The sequence below is a fragment of the Uloborus diversus genome, chromosome 9 (assembly GCF_026930045.1).
Source record: "Uloborus diversus isolate 005 chromosome 9, Udiv.v.3.1, whole genome shotgun sequence".
In the NCBI taxonomy this organism is placed as follows: domain Eukaryota; kingdom Metazoa; phylum Arthropoda; class Arachnida; order Araneae; family Uloboridae; genus Uloborus; species Uloborus diversus.
The window spans coordinates 80,159,413-80,176,966 of record NC_072739.1 but is presented as its reverse complement, the minus strand read 5'-3'; the positions used below and the strand labels follow the sequence as shown (position 1 = coordinate 80,176,966).

The following is a 17,554-nucleotide window of genomic DNA, read 5'->3' as shown; positions in this document are numbered from 1 at the left end:
AGGGGGCCTATGTTACCACAATTAGCTCTCCTTCCCCCGCACCACCTTTTTTTTAAATTTCAATTTTATATATTTGGGGGGGGGGGGCAACAACAGTGCCCTGATCTTCTCATTTTTTTTCGAAGTGGGGCAAAGACCTCATTCCGTCACTCAGTGGCATAACCAAAAATAGTTTTTAAAAGGGCACTAATGATTCTCGCTTTTGATGGCCGGGAGTGGTGGGGGGGGGGGGAATCCGGGGGTTCTCTCCCGGGGAAATGCTTTTGATTGTAGTCCTAAGAACGCAGTATCAGCCGGTCTCTGCTGATGCTACAGAGAGGAAAAATTCTGGGAGACTTCTGCGGAAATATTTAGAAATTGAAACTTTAAAAATGCCATTTTCAGCTACATTTATTGACGTTAGAGTAATAAAGGGAATGGGGCTTTTTAAAGTGCCCCCCCCCCTCCACATCGATACTTTAAAAAAAAAGCTAATCGCCCCTCCGTCCGATTTTTCGAAATTGAAGTAATAAAAACGCAGAAAAACTTCGATGATTTTAAGGGCAGGGCGGTTTTGGGGCTTTCCCCCCAAAACTATTTCGAAATTGAAGTCCTAAAAAACGAAGTTTTAAAGAGATAGTCAGTGAAACTAGGGGAAGGGATTTAAACACTCTCCACCTTAATTTTTTAGAAATCGTAGTTTTTTTTTCATTTTCAGATTTCATACACAAGCAATCTGGCCCTCCTCATAAACTTTTTCATAATTGAAGTCTTTAAAACGCAACTTCGAACCATATTCTGAAACGTTTGGGTTTCGGTCATTTCAAAATTAAAGCTCCAGAGAAGCAATCTTGAACGATCTTCGATGCTGTTAGAAGAAAATGCGTTTCATAACTGTCCTCTGAAAATATTTCGACATTGAAGCCCTGGAAAAGAGATTTTAGACGCTCTTGTAGGGCTTCGGTGGGGGGGGGGGGGAGAAGGGGCTTGCGAAGTGAAATTTTTTTCAAGATATTTTTATTTTTAGACTGATTAGGAAAAAGAAAAAAAAAATGGAGCAGGGCGAGGGATGAAGGAAATAAGAGATGCTGGGCGTAATTACCTGATTAATAGTCAGCAACTTTCGAAATTTTTGTTTTTACCCAACATTAAACGATCTTTGGAAAGGAAGAGTTCGAGTCCCCTGAAACTGAAAACGCAATCTCAGGTTATCTTTAGAGAATGGAGACGTTAAGAGGTTAAGGATCTCCTTTCGAAATATTTCAGAATTGAAACCTTAAAGGCTTTCAAACTATTTTTGGTTGTAAGATGGTGGTTCCAGGACTCTCCTCCAGTAATGTTTTGAAATTGATGTCCGAAAAACACCTAAATAAATGCGTTTTCAGTACATCAATTTTTCAATATTACTCCAACCAAACTAAAACTTATTTTAAATTTCTGCAGGGAACAAGAGAAACATTTTGAAGACCCTTCTTTTCAGATTGACTAGAAAAAAAAGGGGGGGGGGGGTAGTGAAAGAAAGAGAGGGGAACTTAATTCGCTAAGCAATAATATGCATCTGTTAAACATTTTTAATTTAAAGTTTTCTTTTTGAAACTATTGAGATTCCCCCCCCCCCCACACACACCACATTATTTGCTTCTCTTTTTAAAAAAAATACTTCACTTTCCGAAGACACGTTTTTTTTCTTGAGAAAGAGGTACGGATCCCCTCACCCCCTTCTGGACACCATTGACTGGTCCCCTCTAACGCAGAGGGTTCCTAAATTTTAACGAATCGCGACACCTTGAATTAGAATTTTCTCACGACAACCCTAGTCTAGTCTTATTACATATTATTGTAACCATGGACACTTCGCGGCACCTCTCATTTCTTCCTACGACACCCAGTTAGGAAATCCCTGAAATAACATATTATTATTATTATTATTGTAGCTAAAAGTTTGGAAATTATTTGTGAGCAAACTGAAACTGAATAATAACTAACTTCATTTAATTTTTTTTCCAGATTTTGGAAGGGGTCCGGGCCCTCTCAGCCCCTCCCTTATATACGCCCTTGAGTTGGATGTGCAAAATATCAGGACAAAAATAGGCAAACAAAACTTTATTTAAAGTTATATATTCTTTTGCAAATTAAGATAATACCCAGTAAAAATTATTTTTGATTCGACAAATCAATGACAGCAGTTGGCAGGGAGAAAGAGCACGGGAAGAGAAAAGACAGTGTATTGTTAATTGCTCACATTGGCTTTCGGTACAATTAGGTTTTAATCACCCCTCCAACCCACCCACAAATACATCAATGAATTAAATATAAAATGATCAATAGAAAAAATGCTTTAAAGGAAATGGTGTATAGATTTAGAAAATAGGTAACAAGAGAGGGGCGCCCATATAGGTGGGCAAGGGGGGAGAGGACTCGAGACCCCCCACCCCTTAGAAATTAGAACTTTCTTGTTTTTAGTATTTTTTCTTTGCAAAAATGAAAAAAAAAATATTTCTTTTCCAGCCATTAATGAATAAGTAATTAAAAATGTAAAATTTTAATGACTCTAATCTGTCCTGAAATTGGTTTTCATGTAGAAAATATCATGCTAAACCATGATTAAAATATCTGAGCCCCCTTTACAGTTTTGCATATGGGCGCCCATGCAATATACTGCCCATTTGAACAATTCATAGTTTATGCACTTGATAAGAAATAAAATTGAAGCCCACTTTGCTTAGGATTTTCAAAGACTTATCTAATTATTTTCAGGGACTCTAGAACAATTAAAATTATTTAACGCACTTCACTTGTACTTTCCAGTCTCAGATATTTTGGTACTTTATTGTAAATTTTTACAGTCGAGTTCTAACTTGGTAAGAAAGGACTTTTTTAACTTTAAAAGAACAAAAGAAATTATACAGGGTACTCCGTTATAATCTGCAAGATCTCCATTTTCGCAACCGTTAGTCCTAGATGCATACTTCCACTTGCAAAAATGTTCAAAATCAGATGCAGAGTTCAGATATTGAAAGTTTGAAGCAAACATAAAAATGAGTCAAAAATACAAAATTTAACTTTTTATACGGGCCCCAGGTCCCCAAACTTATATTTAGAGAAATAATCTCCGTTAAAAACTATTACTGACACAAAAAATTTGACATTTGTGCGACCAAAACTCAAGGAGATGTTCTAGTTTAAAGTTTTAAGGGACCATACAGATGAGGTTGGAACTTATCTCGCGCTTTCAGAAGAATGACAGGATGTCAAAGTAAAAAAAAAAAAATCAAAGTATTTATATTTTTCATTGCTATTCAAAAATAAATGCAAATGTTATGCCGTGATACGCTAAAACACACTGCAAAATCTCGAACAATTTGAAAAACCACACCCTATGCACACATATAATTTTTAAGCACTTATTAATTGCTATATTTTCCCCAAAAAGGTGTCATTGACGGCGAGTGTAAAGTGGTGTAAAGTCACAAAACACTGCGTTTCATATCTCGGTCAATACTGGTCGCACTAATTTCAATACTTTTAGTGTTGGAATTATTTTTCAATGGAGAATATTTCGTTATATATTAATTTGGGGACCTGGGGCCCGCATAAAAAGTTAAATTTTGTATTTTTTTGGCTCATTTTTATTTTCACTTCAAACTTTCAATATCTTAACTGTGCATCTGATTTCGAACATTTTTGCAATTGGAAGTATGCATCTAGGACCAACTGTTGCGAAAATAAAGGTCTTGCAGGTTAAAACGGAATACTCTGTATATTTCTTATGACAACAACTTTTTTTCAATTACAATTTTTTTCAGTTGCAAGTGGGGCAGAAAACGAAAAGGAATAGAGGTAGTGTATCCCCCCTCCGTGCTAAACAGATTGACAGTATGCAGAAGTAAGATAAAAGCAAGCAATAACAAAATAAGTTCCAAAATATGTATTGCATTCAGAATCATATAAAAATAGCAAGTTATAAAACATGCGAGACAAAAATTTAATGTATCTCGGAAATGTGAGAACTATGGTTTTTACATTTTTGGTGTAGGATATGTAGCAAGGAGCTGAATTTGGCATGTATTGGCAGTTCTCCTCCCTCTTCCCACCCAATTGTTGTTTGTAGCCAAACTTTTTCAGATTTTCAAGGTTTTAAAACACTAGAAAATGAAATTTATATTTTTAAGTACTTGTCTTTTTTTGGAACGAATCATGCTAATATCTGGGAGTGGGGGGCCCCTAAGGAAAGCGGGGACCCTAAGCTATAACTTGATTAGCTTGTACGTAATCCAAGCCTGGTTATCGCTCTGCGAGAGTTACTCACCTACATTGAAAATGTTTTCTTCTATCAATAATAATCTTTTAAAGATTCACAACTGAAATAAGTCAACAGTAAGAAAATATGCTGATGAAAATTTAATTACGTTTTTTTTTATTTAGGTTTAGATGTATAAAACAATTATAGCCTGTTTTGTTAGATATTTCTCGGCAACTGAGTGGTATGATATGTTTTTCCGGTCCAAAATTTGCAGTTTCGTTCCAGTTTATTACAGATTTTTCATGTTACAAAAAAATAAATTGACTTGGTGTCAGAAAATTAGCAAAATTAGTTTTAAAAAAACCTCCAATACCATCTGCTAAAACATTTTCAAATCTACGGAAATAGCAATGAAAAAGAACATAATCTTTAGGGGTGAGCACCTCAAAGCAATTTTTCGAAAATTCCGATTTTGTTCTTTTTCTGTTCAAATTTTTAAAACATTTTACCAAGCAAATTATCATAACATGGACGAACAAATTACCATAACGTGGACGAGCAAAATTACCACAACATTGGCGAGCAAATTGGCCAGAAATTCATCATCCATTACTTGTAAATATGCAAACGAAACAAAAGACCTTTTAGTTTTCTACTACGGGAAAAAACCGTGCGGGTACAACTAGTATGACAATATGTGAAAATAGCGGATTAAAAACAAATGTATCTACAAGTGTAGTGTATTACTTCAAGGAGAGGGAGTGCAATCAACCGTTTTTCCTGTTGGAAAAACATTTTTCTGGTCCTTGGTGGAAAAAAGCCGGAGGAGGGAAGCTTACAGATACGAGCATAAGTTAATAAAATCAAAAAGTTGAGAGGCTTTAGTGTTAAAATTAATTCTTGCCCCTCAACTGCACCACTGCTAAGTTGCTAATTATTCTGCCCTGGGAAGGTAAATAGCAGTATCTGCAAATTTTTCGTTTCTCATTCCGCCCTGCCCCCCCCCCCCTCCCTAAAATAAAGAATGTGCCACGTTGCTAGGAATGATTGGCGTGAAAATTAATGGATACGGAAAATGTTCAAGGAAGGGACGAGTGATTTGCCCTTATATAAACTCCCAAATCTTTCCATCCCCAACAACTTTCCTTTTTTTTTTTCAACTTCCATTTTTTAAAAATTCCGGAAGAGCGCACTGAAATGTATCTATTAAATTAATATCATCAAAGGTGACCTATGATTTGCTTTTTTTTTCTTTGGACTTCAATTTAAAAACTTTCCAGGGGAAAGCCTTCGAACCTCACCTAATATCATCTAAGATCGTCTAAAATTGAGTTTGAGAAACTTCAAAAAATTGCCTAAACAAAGTTCCAAATCCTACTACCAAAATGTCTAGAGATGTGCTACAATTGCGTTTTCAAGACTAACAATTCTGAAAATTTTCCGAGGAAGAGCGCCCATTTTCGTAAGATTATTAAACATCGTATAAAATTACGTTTTTGGAACTTCAGTATCGAAACTATGCCAAGGGTGAGTATCTGCATCTTGGCTCAAGGAGGGGGCGATCGCCCCTTCCTTGTATCCGTCCTTGTTTAAGCTCTTGTTTTTTCTTCTTCTTTCATTTAATAACGGAATCATGTTTTGGGACAATTGATCTTGTTTTATGTACCGATTTATTTTTTTCCTTCTTTCGCAGAAATTGATCCTTGCTCCGAGAACAATGGCGGTTGCTCGCAGATTTGTATCAATGCTGCTGAAACAATGACGTGTTCCTGCCATGATGGATACGAATTGGAAGAAGATGGAAAATCATGTAAAAGTAAAATACATTTTCCTGTGTTTTTCCGTTTGCTTAAAAATGCTATTCTAGTTTCACTCCGACTGCTACGAGACGGTAAAAAAATCTTTGTCGCAGCCTTTCTGCACATGTCATTGGTTCGGCTTAGTTAAAATGCCACGCCCTCGTGCATATTCATTGGCAGTCTTTTACTTGGCAATTAAAGATTATGCACCGAGTAAATTATCATTTATATATTGAGTAATAATGTAAAATAGAACGGGAAAAAGCCATTGCTATTGAGCACGCACTCATATCGACAGGGAAGACAGCAACGTCTTTTGCGGTTATTGTGATTGGTGCTGAGAAACCGGCATTATTATTATTTTAAATTTAACCCTAGAATTACAAAACTGAGGTAGATATCTACTGTATTTAAACTGGGTTTTCAGCATTTTTAAACAGGTTTTCGGCGCTTTTAGCTATTCAAATTGTATTTTCACCAGTTTGATAAAATTGAATTTGCTCTTCACCATTCTCTTCAGGATAAAAAAAAAAAAAATGGTGATGAGTCAGATTACAGTTTTAGTGGGGTAAATGCGTATGCCGATTCGTAGCGTACAGGTAAAAAAAAAGAGTTAGTAGTGCTATTGCTAATATTTTGTTTTTGCGTAAAATATCGCAAATTAATGTTGGAGTTGCAAAAGTGATTACGTTTTCCATGCAAAAATATCTCTAATTTAGAATATTCTTAAAAACAAAAATCCAACTCTGAGACATTTACCTGTTAGAATTTTTCAACGATATGCTCCACGATCCATGTTAACGCTCCAAATTTTCTAAATAAGAAATTTAGTTTGATTTTTGACTTTCTGAAAGTAGTTTGCAGTCGTAAAAATCGTGTTGTTTTCCAATGGTGCCACATTATCTGTTGGTTTGTATGCTTGATTCATGATGAACTCATTGAACATGCGTTCATCATCTTTCATTTCCGTCATTTTTGATTGAAAAAACCAGTTAAATGAGGTATTATTATTATTTTCAAGGATGGATTCCCTCCCCCTCCACCCCGTTTTTCACAAACGAATGTCTTTCAGTCTGCGTTTTCTTTATCTTTACAAAAAATAAAGCTGTAAGTCTCTCTGTCTGGATGTCCGGAGGATGTCTGGATCTCTGTGACGTGCATAGCGCCTAGACCGTTCGGCCGATTTTCATGAAATTTGGCACAAAGTTAGTTTGTAGCGCGGGGTGAACACCTCGAAGCGATTTTTTGAAAATTTGATGCGTTTTTTTTCTTTTTCTATTCCAATTTTAAAAACAAAACTATCATAAGATGGACGAGTAAGTTACGAAGTTATCATAACGTGGAACCGTAACATGGGCACAAGCCAATTGGCGAGATACGAAATTATCATAACGTGGAACTGTAACATGGGTACAAGCCAATTGGCGAGAAAATTCACCATACATTATTTGTAAATATGCAGGCGAACCAAAAGACCTTTTAATTTTTCTATTACGGGCAAAGCCGTGAGGGTACCACTAGTATAACATAAAACTACTATTCATGTGACTTCGCTCAAAAGATCAGCCACTATGAAATTGAAATGTTTTGTTTCATGACTTTTCAAATCTTTCCAACACTAACATGAAACTTAGAAATCTTTCCCAACACTCATTAGGCTTCAGAAGGTAATTTTATATTTTTATTCTATCATGTTTTTAAAGATTCAATATCGTGTATTTTTATGTCATTCATTCTTCATGTTTGTTTTAAAGTCATTTATAACTAATTCTTTTCCTTTAATGCAGAATTTGATCCGTGCGCGAACAAAAATGGCGGATGCGACCAAATTTGTTTGGCAGAGAATGAATCAGCCATTTGTTCCTGTACAGAAGGATTCGTTTTGAAGGATGACGGCAGAAGCTGCGAAAGTAAGTCGTCTTTTGAGTCTTGTAGTTTCAGTTTCACACTAGGCTCTTCAATCCCGAATCCCGCGTGATATTTAGTGGGATTAATCTCACGGGATTGAGAGCAAAATCCCGCAAGATTTCCAATCCTGCAAGGACTTTCCATGCAAACGTTTTCCAACTTTTACCGCTAACAAAACTATATTTTTACTAGCATTATCTGAAGTTTGAATCACCTTCCTCGTAAATCTGCAAGAAGAATAAGGAAAACTTATGAGTTTACCATTTAAAGACACAGTAAAAATAGAATATATTTTTCTGAGAAGGAATTGGTAATCATCCGAAGTTTCTGTTTTCATACTTTCAGCAATTGAGAAAATGCATAAAACTCTTCAACGTTGTCGAGAAAACCATCAATAAAATTTGAAACCCAGAAAATTGCATTCTAGAAAAAATTGAAAAGTATTACAGATTGCAAAGCCCTTTGGAGTAGCCTGAATGCAATGTTGGTTTAAGTAATGCACTCAAAAACTTAAGTGCACAGAATTTTTCTCCGACGAAGAAAGCAATGAAAACCTGACAACCTGACATTATTTATATTCTCTAAGCTGTAGAAAGTGCCTGCCGATGTCTTTATTACCGTGAAGCTAATATTATAAATGTGGGCGATATTTGACAGTAAAAATTAACTTTTGGAGGAATAAAGTCAATCCCAAGGGATCCTGGGATTTGCTCCGTACAATCCCGAAATCCCGCAGGACTGAAATCGGCGTGGGATTGGAAACCGTATTTCACACCGATTGTGACAGCGTCTGCGCTATGTTTCCATACGATTCACTTAACCTGTCCTCGTTATCGAAAAAGCTTACTCATTGGCTGTCATTAAAAATTGTTCTGGGTCAGAGAGGGTCGTGATTTGTTGAGTGCACTGTGAAGACTGATAAAAGCAGGAAAGTTGCCCCTATCGGTATAAAGTCATAGTAACATACACTGGTGTGCAAAAATTAAGGACGAAGTCGAAAAATTAGCATATCAGCTGAACGAAGAGGCAGAGCGGACAGAAAGACCAATCAGGAGATTAAGGTGATGTACGGTAGCACATGCGCAGATATGCAGGCAGACATAATGGGGGAGTGTCTGAGTAGTATAAAGCATGTTGTCGGTGTAAGATCAGTACTTCTGACAAAGAAATTGCACATCGTATAGCAGTTAAAATCACATCGAGTAGCTGTCTCAGCGAGAAATGGCGAATAATCAATCTGTTGGACGACATCTGGATGCTTTTACCCGAGGTCGAATCATTGGGAAGTTGGAGGAAGGCCGCAGTGTGACAAGTGTGGCTGCAGAGTTCGGAATTGCTCACAGCATCGTTTCACGACTTTGGAAACAATTTCAAACTACAGGAACAGCTATCCGGGGCATCAGTAGTGGTCGTCCACGAGGAACCACACCCGCAGATGACCGGTATATTGTCTTACAGGTCAGAAGAAACAGGCGGCAGACAGCGGGAGAAATTGCTAGACACACGACACAGGCGACTGGATGACAGATATCACGTTTTACCGTGGCCAGAAGACTGCACGGTGGTGGTTTGTTTGCACGACGCCCTATATGGTGTGTACCTCTAACGCCTGCCCATCGGAGAAGGCGTTCTCTGTGGTGCCGGGAACACCGGAATTGGAGAGACAATGAATGGGGACGAGTACTCTTTACAGATGAGAGCAGATTCAGTCTGAGTAGCGATTCTCATCGCATACTCATCTGGAGAGAGCCTGGAAGCCGCAATCATCCCTCGAACATCATTGAAAGGGATAGGTATGGAGGTCGCGGTGTTCTCGTTTGAGGAGGCATCATGCTTGGTAGTCGTACAGACATTCCATAAAGTGGCGGATTCAATAAATCTGGTTTTTGTTCTGTTTTTGGCGATTTGATTCATTAAAACGATTGATTCCATTAAGCACTGACTCAATTAACCGGCTTCAACTGTATTTACCAGCACTGGTGGTAAACGCAATTGGTAAATTATATTGGTTAAAATTTGTGGAGCAAAACTGTGTTAAAATACAAGTTTTTTTCTGTAAGGGATACCATGCAGTCTGCAGTTCAATACGAAAATGAAAAATATATTTTGATGCACATACAATGCTTAAAATTAACCTTAATTTTAACTTAATAAATAAATAATTAATTAATAGTTGATTGGAATAACAAGATGCATGATTGTGGCTGCTTTTCGCTGTACCAAAATAATTTTTAACCAAATAATTTTCTACCATCCACATAAAACGTAGAGCTTTACTGCAAGGACAGTGCTGTGTCAAAGAAACAACATTTACAAGGCATTGGAGGAAAAGGTTTCATAGCTTATTTTTGCAGATAGAAAAGACGAACAAAAATTAAAATATTGATATTTTGTTTCTAGAATTTGATCCTTGTAAACACAACAATGGTGGATGTGATCATATTTGTCAGCCTGAAGATTTGGTCGCCATTTGCAAATGTCACGAAGATTACGAGTTGGATACTGATAACAAATCTTGCAAAAGTAGGTAATCTAAAAATGACTACGATCTTGGTAAAAAAAGTTCAAGCTTAACTTTTATTGATAATTTCTTAAAATTAACATTTGATTACTTTTAAGTTATATCATAGACTAATTAATAATTAATAGTATACACGTCTTCTGAAAGAGACTAAGGGCATTACTCTATTCGGAAAGCCTTCCACCTTCGGAATTGAAGTTGTCACGTGACACGTGACGTAATTTTTCCGAAGAGTGTTACTTTAATGTGCTCGGAATCTTGCAACTTCGGTAACTGGCTTCGATATCGGGTTAAAAATTACCGGCAGCAAAATAAATCTCCGTATTTCAGTTGCGATGCTGGATATATTAGTTTTATTCATTTGCTATCACGACGAGAACCAAATTTTTTATTTAAAAATGTTATAAATTGTTCTTTAGTATTCTAGAATCTAGACCAGTGATTCTTTACCGCTGGTCCAACGGACCGGCACTATTCCACGGAAAAATTTCGCTGATCCTCGGAAACTTTAAGCAGTCCGATTTTGAAAAATATGTCCTTATTTTAAAAGTACTAATACCCTTATTGCGATATTTTTTACATTAATTTTTGATTGCTTTTGACCGACTCTTTTTTTTTCCTGAATGGTATTTACTTATAAAGTAAATAACTACAATAATTGCTTACCTTTGCATTTAATTATGATTCTAAGTTAATCACATTAAAAGTCATGTTACTAACTTAGGCAACAATTCTTCATACCTAGTAATTTCTTTCTTCTTTTTATTTATTTATTTATTTATTTATTTATTTTTTTTTGGTTTAAAAAAAAAATATGTCTCTAGCCCGTGAATTCTTTTTTACCAGTTCGTAAGTCAAAAAATGTTGAGAAACGCTGATATAGACCAAGTAATGATTTCACTTTTTATTCATTGATAATTGTTTTTTTTTATTTATTTATTTTTTCTTATTGTCTCTTATATTGCTATTATAGGGCAATATAGCTTATTAAGAGGACTTCTAAACACTAACTACACAGGAATTTTAGTTGTTTTACTTTAATGTTAGTAAAATAATTCTTTACCGTGAGATGTTTTTCCTTTTCGTTTTTAGGGAAGAACCCTTGCTTGAAAGAAAAGGGTGGTTGTGATCATCTGTGTCAGTTTGAAGACGGAATTGTGTTTTGTACTTGCCATCATGGTTTTGAATTGAAAGAAGACGGGAAAACTTGCAAAAGTAAGAGCAGTTCTAACAAAATAAAGGAAAATTCATTCAGTTTAGTAGTGTGGTGCGCAAACTTCATGTCAAGTTGAGCCAGATTCTTAAACTACTGGTGCTTGATTTTCAACAAGCATAAGTCAAGTGCTCTAACCAAACTGAGAGCACTAACTAAGCTAAAGCAGCTTTTCAAGCTGCTCTAACCAAGAAACCATAAGAGAGTGTAATAATGAAAAAAAAGGATAAATTATTTGTCCTCGTGTCCCCGCTATCGAAATACAATTCCAACATTTCGTTTTGGGACGCAAAAATTATATTCCCTCGTGTCCCCGTTATCGAAATACAGTTCCAACATTTCGTTTTGGGACGCATAAGTTGTTTGTAATCGTGTCCCCGCTATCGGAAAATGATTACAACATTGCGTTTTGGGACGCATAAGTTATTTGCCCTCTTGTTCCCTTTCTCGAAATACTATTCCAACATTTTGTTTTGGGACGGATAAATTGTATTCCCTCGTATCCCCGTTATCGAAATACGATTCCAACATTATTCTATTGTTAATATTGAATCCAAAACTCGTTTCTTTGAATATCTCAAAAGCTCATTTCTGCAGGTACTGCCGTTTACCTGCTACTTACGGCAGTAGTGTCAGTGGTATAATGATTTGTCTGAAATGCTTCTTTCTTATGGTTTAGAAAAAAAACAGGGCTGTTGTGTCATAATGGGTTGTTTCCTTCAGTCAAAAGTAGTACTTTTTGGCACTGAAATTGATAGAATGAGCAAAAAAAAAAAAACCATGGAACCAGAAAATACTTTTATTTTCCCAAAAGTTATTTTTTAATTAATTTTTTTAAATGTCCGATTCTTCAAACAAGCCGTGGTCTTTATGACGTCACAAATGATGCAATATGGCGCAACTTTTTACCGCATTTCCACGTTATGATAATCAAGAAGCGAATTAAATATTGCGCTCTACGCTTGCATCAACCATATCATTGCCAATACACATGAGTAAAGATGCGAATTAAATATTTTGGACCGTGAATGGCAACAGTGAATGGCATTTCATCATTTGTCATGTCATCGGCAGAAGCGGTAAACGACGAAAAAGCACCGATTTAAGTGATTTTTTTTTTAATATTAAATTTAAAGAAATTATTTAAAAATGGTCAGATTCTATGTTTTTAAGCATGCTCTTTCAGAAGAAAATACTTTTAAAATTTTGGAAACGACCCCATTATTAAGAGTTTATAGATTATTTGATTTCATTAAACAAATTTATTGAATTTCTGAATTCAAATTTTAGTTATATTTACGCAAGTAAATAATCATAAGACTAAAATCAAATAACCTTGAATACCTTTGTGCTGAAATGTAAAGTAAGAAATTTTATCAAATGTCTTTTCATCCATAAGTTCATCACTTTTTCCATTGAAAAAGGCGTTCCTTGCAACGCCGAAACACGTGTCTGCTGTAATCTGCAATTTTTGATGTTGTTTCTTACTTTAAAAGCAAATAGTCGAGAAATTCATCGAAGGAAGACTTTGAAAATAGCTTACCTAGTTTTTATAGCTCAGGACAGTAGAAAGAGTTCTATAATAAGCATTTATTCACTTGAACCGTAGTTTGGTTCCAAATTGATCTCAATATTCCTTTCAGAAAAGAATCCTTGTCTAATAGAAAATGGTGGTTGTGAGCAAGAGTGTCGCTTTGAAAACGATGCAGTGCTTTGTTCTTGCGACCTTGGCTTCGAATTAAAAGAAGACGGGAGGAATTGCAAAAGTAAGAACTTATATATCCTGCAAATTTCCTAGAATTAAATAAATTTTACAGTATTGTTTTCTTTTTCTATATCTTACTGGTCTTGCTCTTTTAAGAAAATGTATTCTCTAAGGTAGCAAATATGGTGAAATTCAAGCAAAAATAATTCGAATCAGTAAGGGTAAAATGAAAGAGAATTTCAGTGTTTTAACTATAGATCCTTCCCCTTTCTTTTCGATGAATTGAGATGTAATATATTGTACATTGTGTCCAAGACTCTTTTTTTGCAAATGAAATCATGTTTACATTTTCCCCAGATACTATGGGGTTAAACGACCCATTTATTTCGCCATAACAGGGTTCGTACACTCCTTCAAAACTCCTCCAATACTCCTTCATTTAGGAAATTTTTTTGAAGGGCCCTTCAAACTCCTTCATTTTGGTTTTAACTCCTTCAAAACTCCTTCTTTTTTAGATCAAGACTACATAATCGTCCTCTATGACAGTAATTTAAAATACTTCGATCGACAACTTAACTTTGTCACAGGGGCGAAGGTATAAGAGCGATTTTAATGTAGTAATTTGATTTATTTTTTTTCATAAAGATATGATTTATGAATTGGTTATAGAAGTCATTAAAGTTGTATGTGAAAATATTATATTAGATGACTAAGATATTTCATAAGTGACTTAAATCATGCTTAAATGGTGCTTGGCTATTTCGTCAAGTATTATGATTATTGCTTTTAACTCCGCCACACTCTCAGTTGGAAATGTCAGCTTTTTCAATATTTAAATATTGAAAAATACGCTAGTAGATGCACTATATTAAATGACTTTGTTAAAAAAGAAATTATTTAGTAAATTGCAGTCTTGACATTGTAAAAAGAGTCATTCACAAGTAATGTCATGCCTTGAGGGGAGACGGGCTCATGAAATTGTGACAAGGGGAAGAGAGGGTGGCAAAAAGTGACATCACACAGTTATTATAACAATATGTTTATGAAAAATAGGACATGTGACAAGGGAAGGAGAAAGGTAAAGTGTGACGAAGGGGGAAGGGGATCAAATCTGTTGAAAAAAAGTGAAAATTTATATATATATATATATATATATATATATATATATATATATATATATATATATATATACATGGATAGCCCAAAAGTACTCCTTCAAAATCTCATTTTACTCCTTCAAAACTCCTTCATTTAATTTCTGAAATTGAGTACGAACCCTGCATGAGGTTAATGTAGGTTGATAATTGAACTATACACAGTCAGTTTTGAAGTTTTATATCAATACAAATCAGAAGCATGAGCGCAACGAACTTAAATTTTTAGGAGGGTGAAAATTCTCAATTTGTCGCATGGAACTCCAAATTTTGCCGAATGATGATAATTTTGCCGAATAAAACTCAAATTTCGCCGAATGATGATAATTTTGCCGAATGGGGCTCCAAATTTCTCCGAATATTAATAATTTTGTCGAATGAAACTCCAAATTTTGCCGAATGATGATAATTCTGCCGAGTCGTCAGAGAAAAATTTCTGAATAAGGAATTTTGGAATGTCACAGTGACCTCCCATCTGGGCGAACCTGATTAGAGGTTCTATATCAACGTTAATCAAACTATGGCCGGTAAATCACGATGCTACACGGTGCTGTGACACCCTTTTGAAATTGAAAGAGGTGATTCGGAAAAAGAGGGCTGGTCTTCTGAGACCTGGCTTTTTGATGTTGGATGGCAATGCGGAGACCACTCTCGACAATGACAATGCAAAATCATATCGCAACTCTTGGTTGGGAAAGCCTACACCGCCATACAGTCCCGATTTCGCACCAAGTGACTTCCATCCGTTTTCGGCTCTGGAGAAGAATCTCGGCGGCAGGCGCTTTGGAAGCAATGGTGATGTTAAACAAACAGTTGAACGCTTCTTCCGTATGCAAAGCCCACGGGTTTTCCCTTAGAGCAGGAATTATTAACTAGAGGGAGCAAGTCCAGTCATTGGTTTAGGAAAATCTGAAGCAAAGACCCCAAGTCCCGTGATTCAACTACGATGAATGAACTACACGACTTGCATAAATCTAATGAAAGAAACCTGATTTCATCCAATACTTTTTCAAGTGCTAACATGTGACTTAGAATCTTTGCTTCAAAAATTAATGGCTTCAGTCTCTCCATCTTTTATTTCTTCTCAATAGCCGCGTTCACAAGAGACTTTTGTGCCTCGCAAATCCTTGCTCCATCTCCGAAAAAAAAACCGGTTGGAAAATGCACCGTTCACATGTAAGAAGAGGTTGTACGTTGTTCCCCGAGAAAGCGGTTTTTACCCAGCATCTCAGCAGGTATCATTAGCGGTTTTACAACTAGATGAACTCGTTTTGCGTAATGCATTCTGGGTAAAACTCCGCATTTACTCCAGAAGGAAGCAAGAGGAAGATTAATCCGCATTTACCTGGGAAATGACCTGAATGTGGTTAAAAGCATGTTATTTCCGGGGTTGAAAGGGTCCATGTAAACGCGGATAATGATTATTCCTGGAGTGCTTTCTGAAGCTTATTAGTCGGTATGACAAATGTCACATTGTTCTTGGTACTTATTCGGAAAACTGAAATTATGTCTTTTTTTTAATGTCTCATTCACTTTTTTGACTTTCGTACACAACTATGACCCCCCAGTCAAAAGGGGAACTTATTTGCCAACTCTCCCTCGTATATGTTACCTAGTCTTCACTAGCTAACAGTTGAGTTTCAAAAATTACAGCAAATACAGTAATAGAGTTTGTGTCCATTTACCCCATGGTTCCTTTTACCTCGACTGATCCTAATTGCTTCTTCCGTCCCAAATCAGTCGCAACAGTTAGGTCGTAAGTTTTGTAACATTAGTTGCTACATTTGAATACTTCTGGACTTCTGCACTAAATACTGGAACTGAGAACAGCGGTGCCCCAGTGGGAGGTCAACGTGATCTTCCGAAAATGTCCTTATTCGACAAATTTTGTCTCGGCAAAATTATCATTCTTCGGCGAAATTTGGATTTCCTTTTTGCAAAATTTGGAGTTCCATTCAGCAAAATTATCTTGATTCAATGACATTTGGAATTCCATTCGGCAAAAGTTGGAGTTCTGTTCTGCAAAATTATCATCATTCGGCAAAATTTGGATTTCTTTTCGGCAAAATTTGGAGTTCTATTCGGCAAAATTATCATTATTCGCCGAAATTTGGATTTCCTCTCAACAAAATTTGGAGTACCATTTGACAAAAATTATCTTCATTCAGGGACATTTGGAGTTCCGTTCGGCAAAAGTTGGAGTTCCATTCAGCAAATTGAGAATTTTCGCGCTCCCAAAAATTTGAGTTCGGGCGCCCAACTGACCTCCCACATAAGAATAGTTATTTAAATGTAATGACCTAATGTCAGCTGTTGTCATTACATACATATCGTAGTTTATTGTTTATAGGTTATTTTAGATAACGAACGACGAAAATACTCTTCAGTCTCAAGTTTCAGATTTTAAAATATGGTGGAATTTTCCTACATTTAAAGATTTAGATCCCAATTTCGTTTGAAATAGCATAACTATGAAAATCGTGCATAAAAATATTCTTTTATATATATAGATTCGCCAATCTTTTGTAATTCACAAGGTTCGATGAGTTGTTCCATTTAATACAGAGAAAATTGAGAATTCAATGTTATTGCGTGAGAACTAACTTTCCATTTTGGATTATGATGAAGTACAATACTTGTTTTGATGTTACAATTTATTTATTTCTGATACAGGAATCAACCCTTGTGAATTATCAAATGGTGGATGTGAACACATTTGTGATTCATACGACGATTCCGCTCGATGTAGTTGCAACAACGGGTTCACTATTCAAGAAGATATGAAGTCTTGTAAAGGTGTGTAATGGACTGCATCACTTTTTTTTATTTTGATACCCCCCCCCCCCAAAAAAAAAAAAAATCATCATTTACTCAGATACGCATAGTCAAATCTTACGGAAATTTAGCCACCTTTGACGAAATTGCTTGCGGAACATTTCCCGAGTAAACATTTCGTCAAATTGACGTAAATTTCTTGACATTTAAGCATGAGTTTCTGAACCAGCTGAGAAAGTATCGTCATAAATGACGAA

At 35.9% G+C, this 17,554-nt stretch overlaps 1 protein-coding gene across 1 annotated transcript in view; it reads left to right on the top strand.

Moving 5' to 3' along the window:
* LOC129230341 (matrilin-2-like) overlaps positions 1-17,326 on the top strand; it is a 29,454-nt gene extending 12,128 nt beyond the window's left edge. Inside the window, exons 3-6 of the mRNA XM_054864739.1 lie at positions 5,916-6,038; positions 10,330-10,452; positions 11,543-11,665; positions 17,196-17,326. Coding sequence (XP_054720714.1) covers positions 5,916-6,038; positions 10,330-10,452; positions 11,543-11,665; positions 17,196-17,326 — 500 coding nt within the window. The remainder of the gene's footprint in view (positions 1-5,915; positions 6,039-10,329; positions 10,453-11,542; positions 11,666-17,195) is intronic.
* Positions 17,327-17,554: the final 228 nt, after the last annotated feature.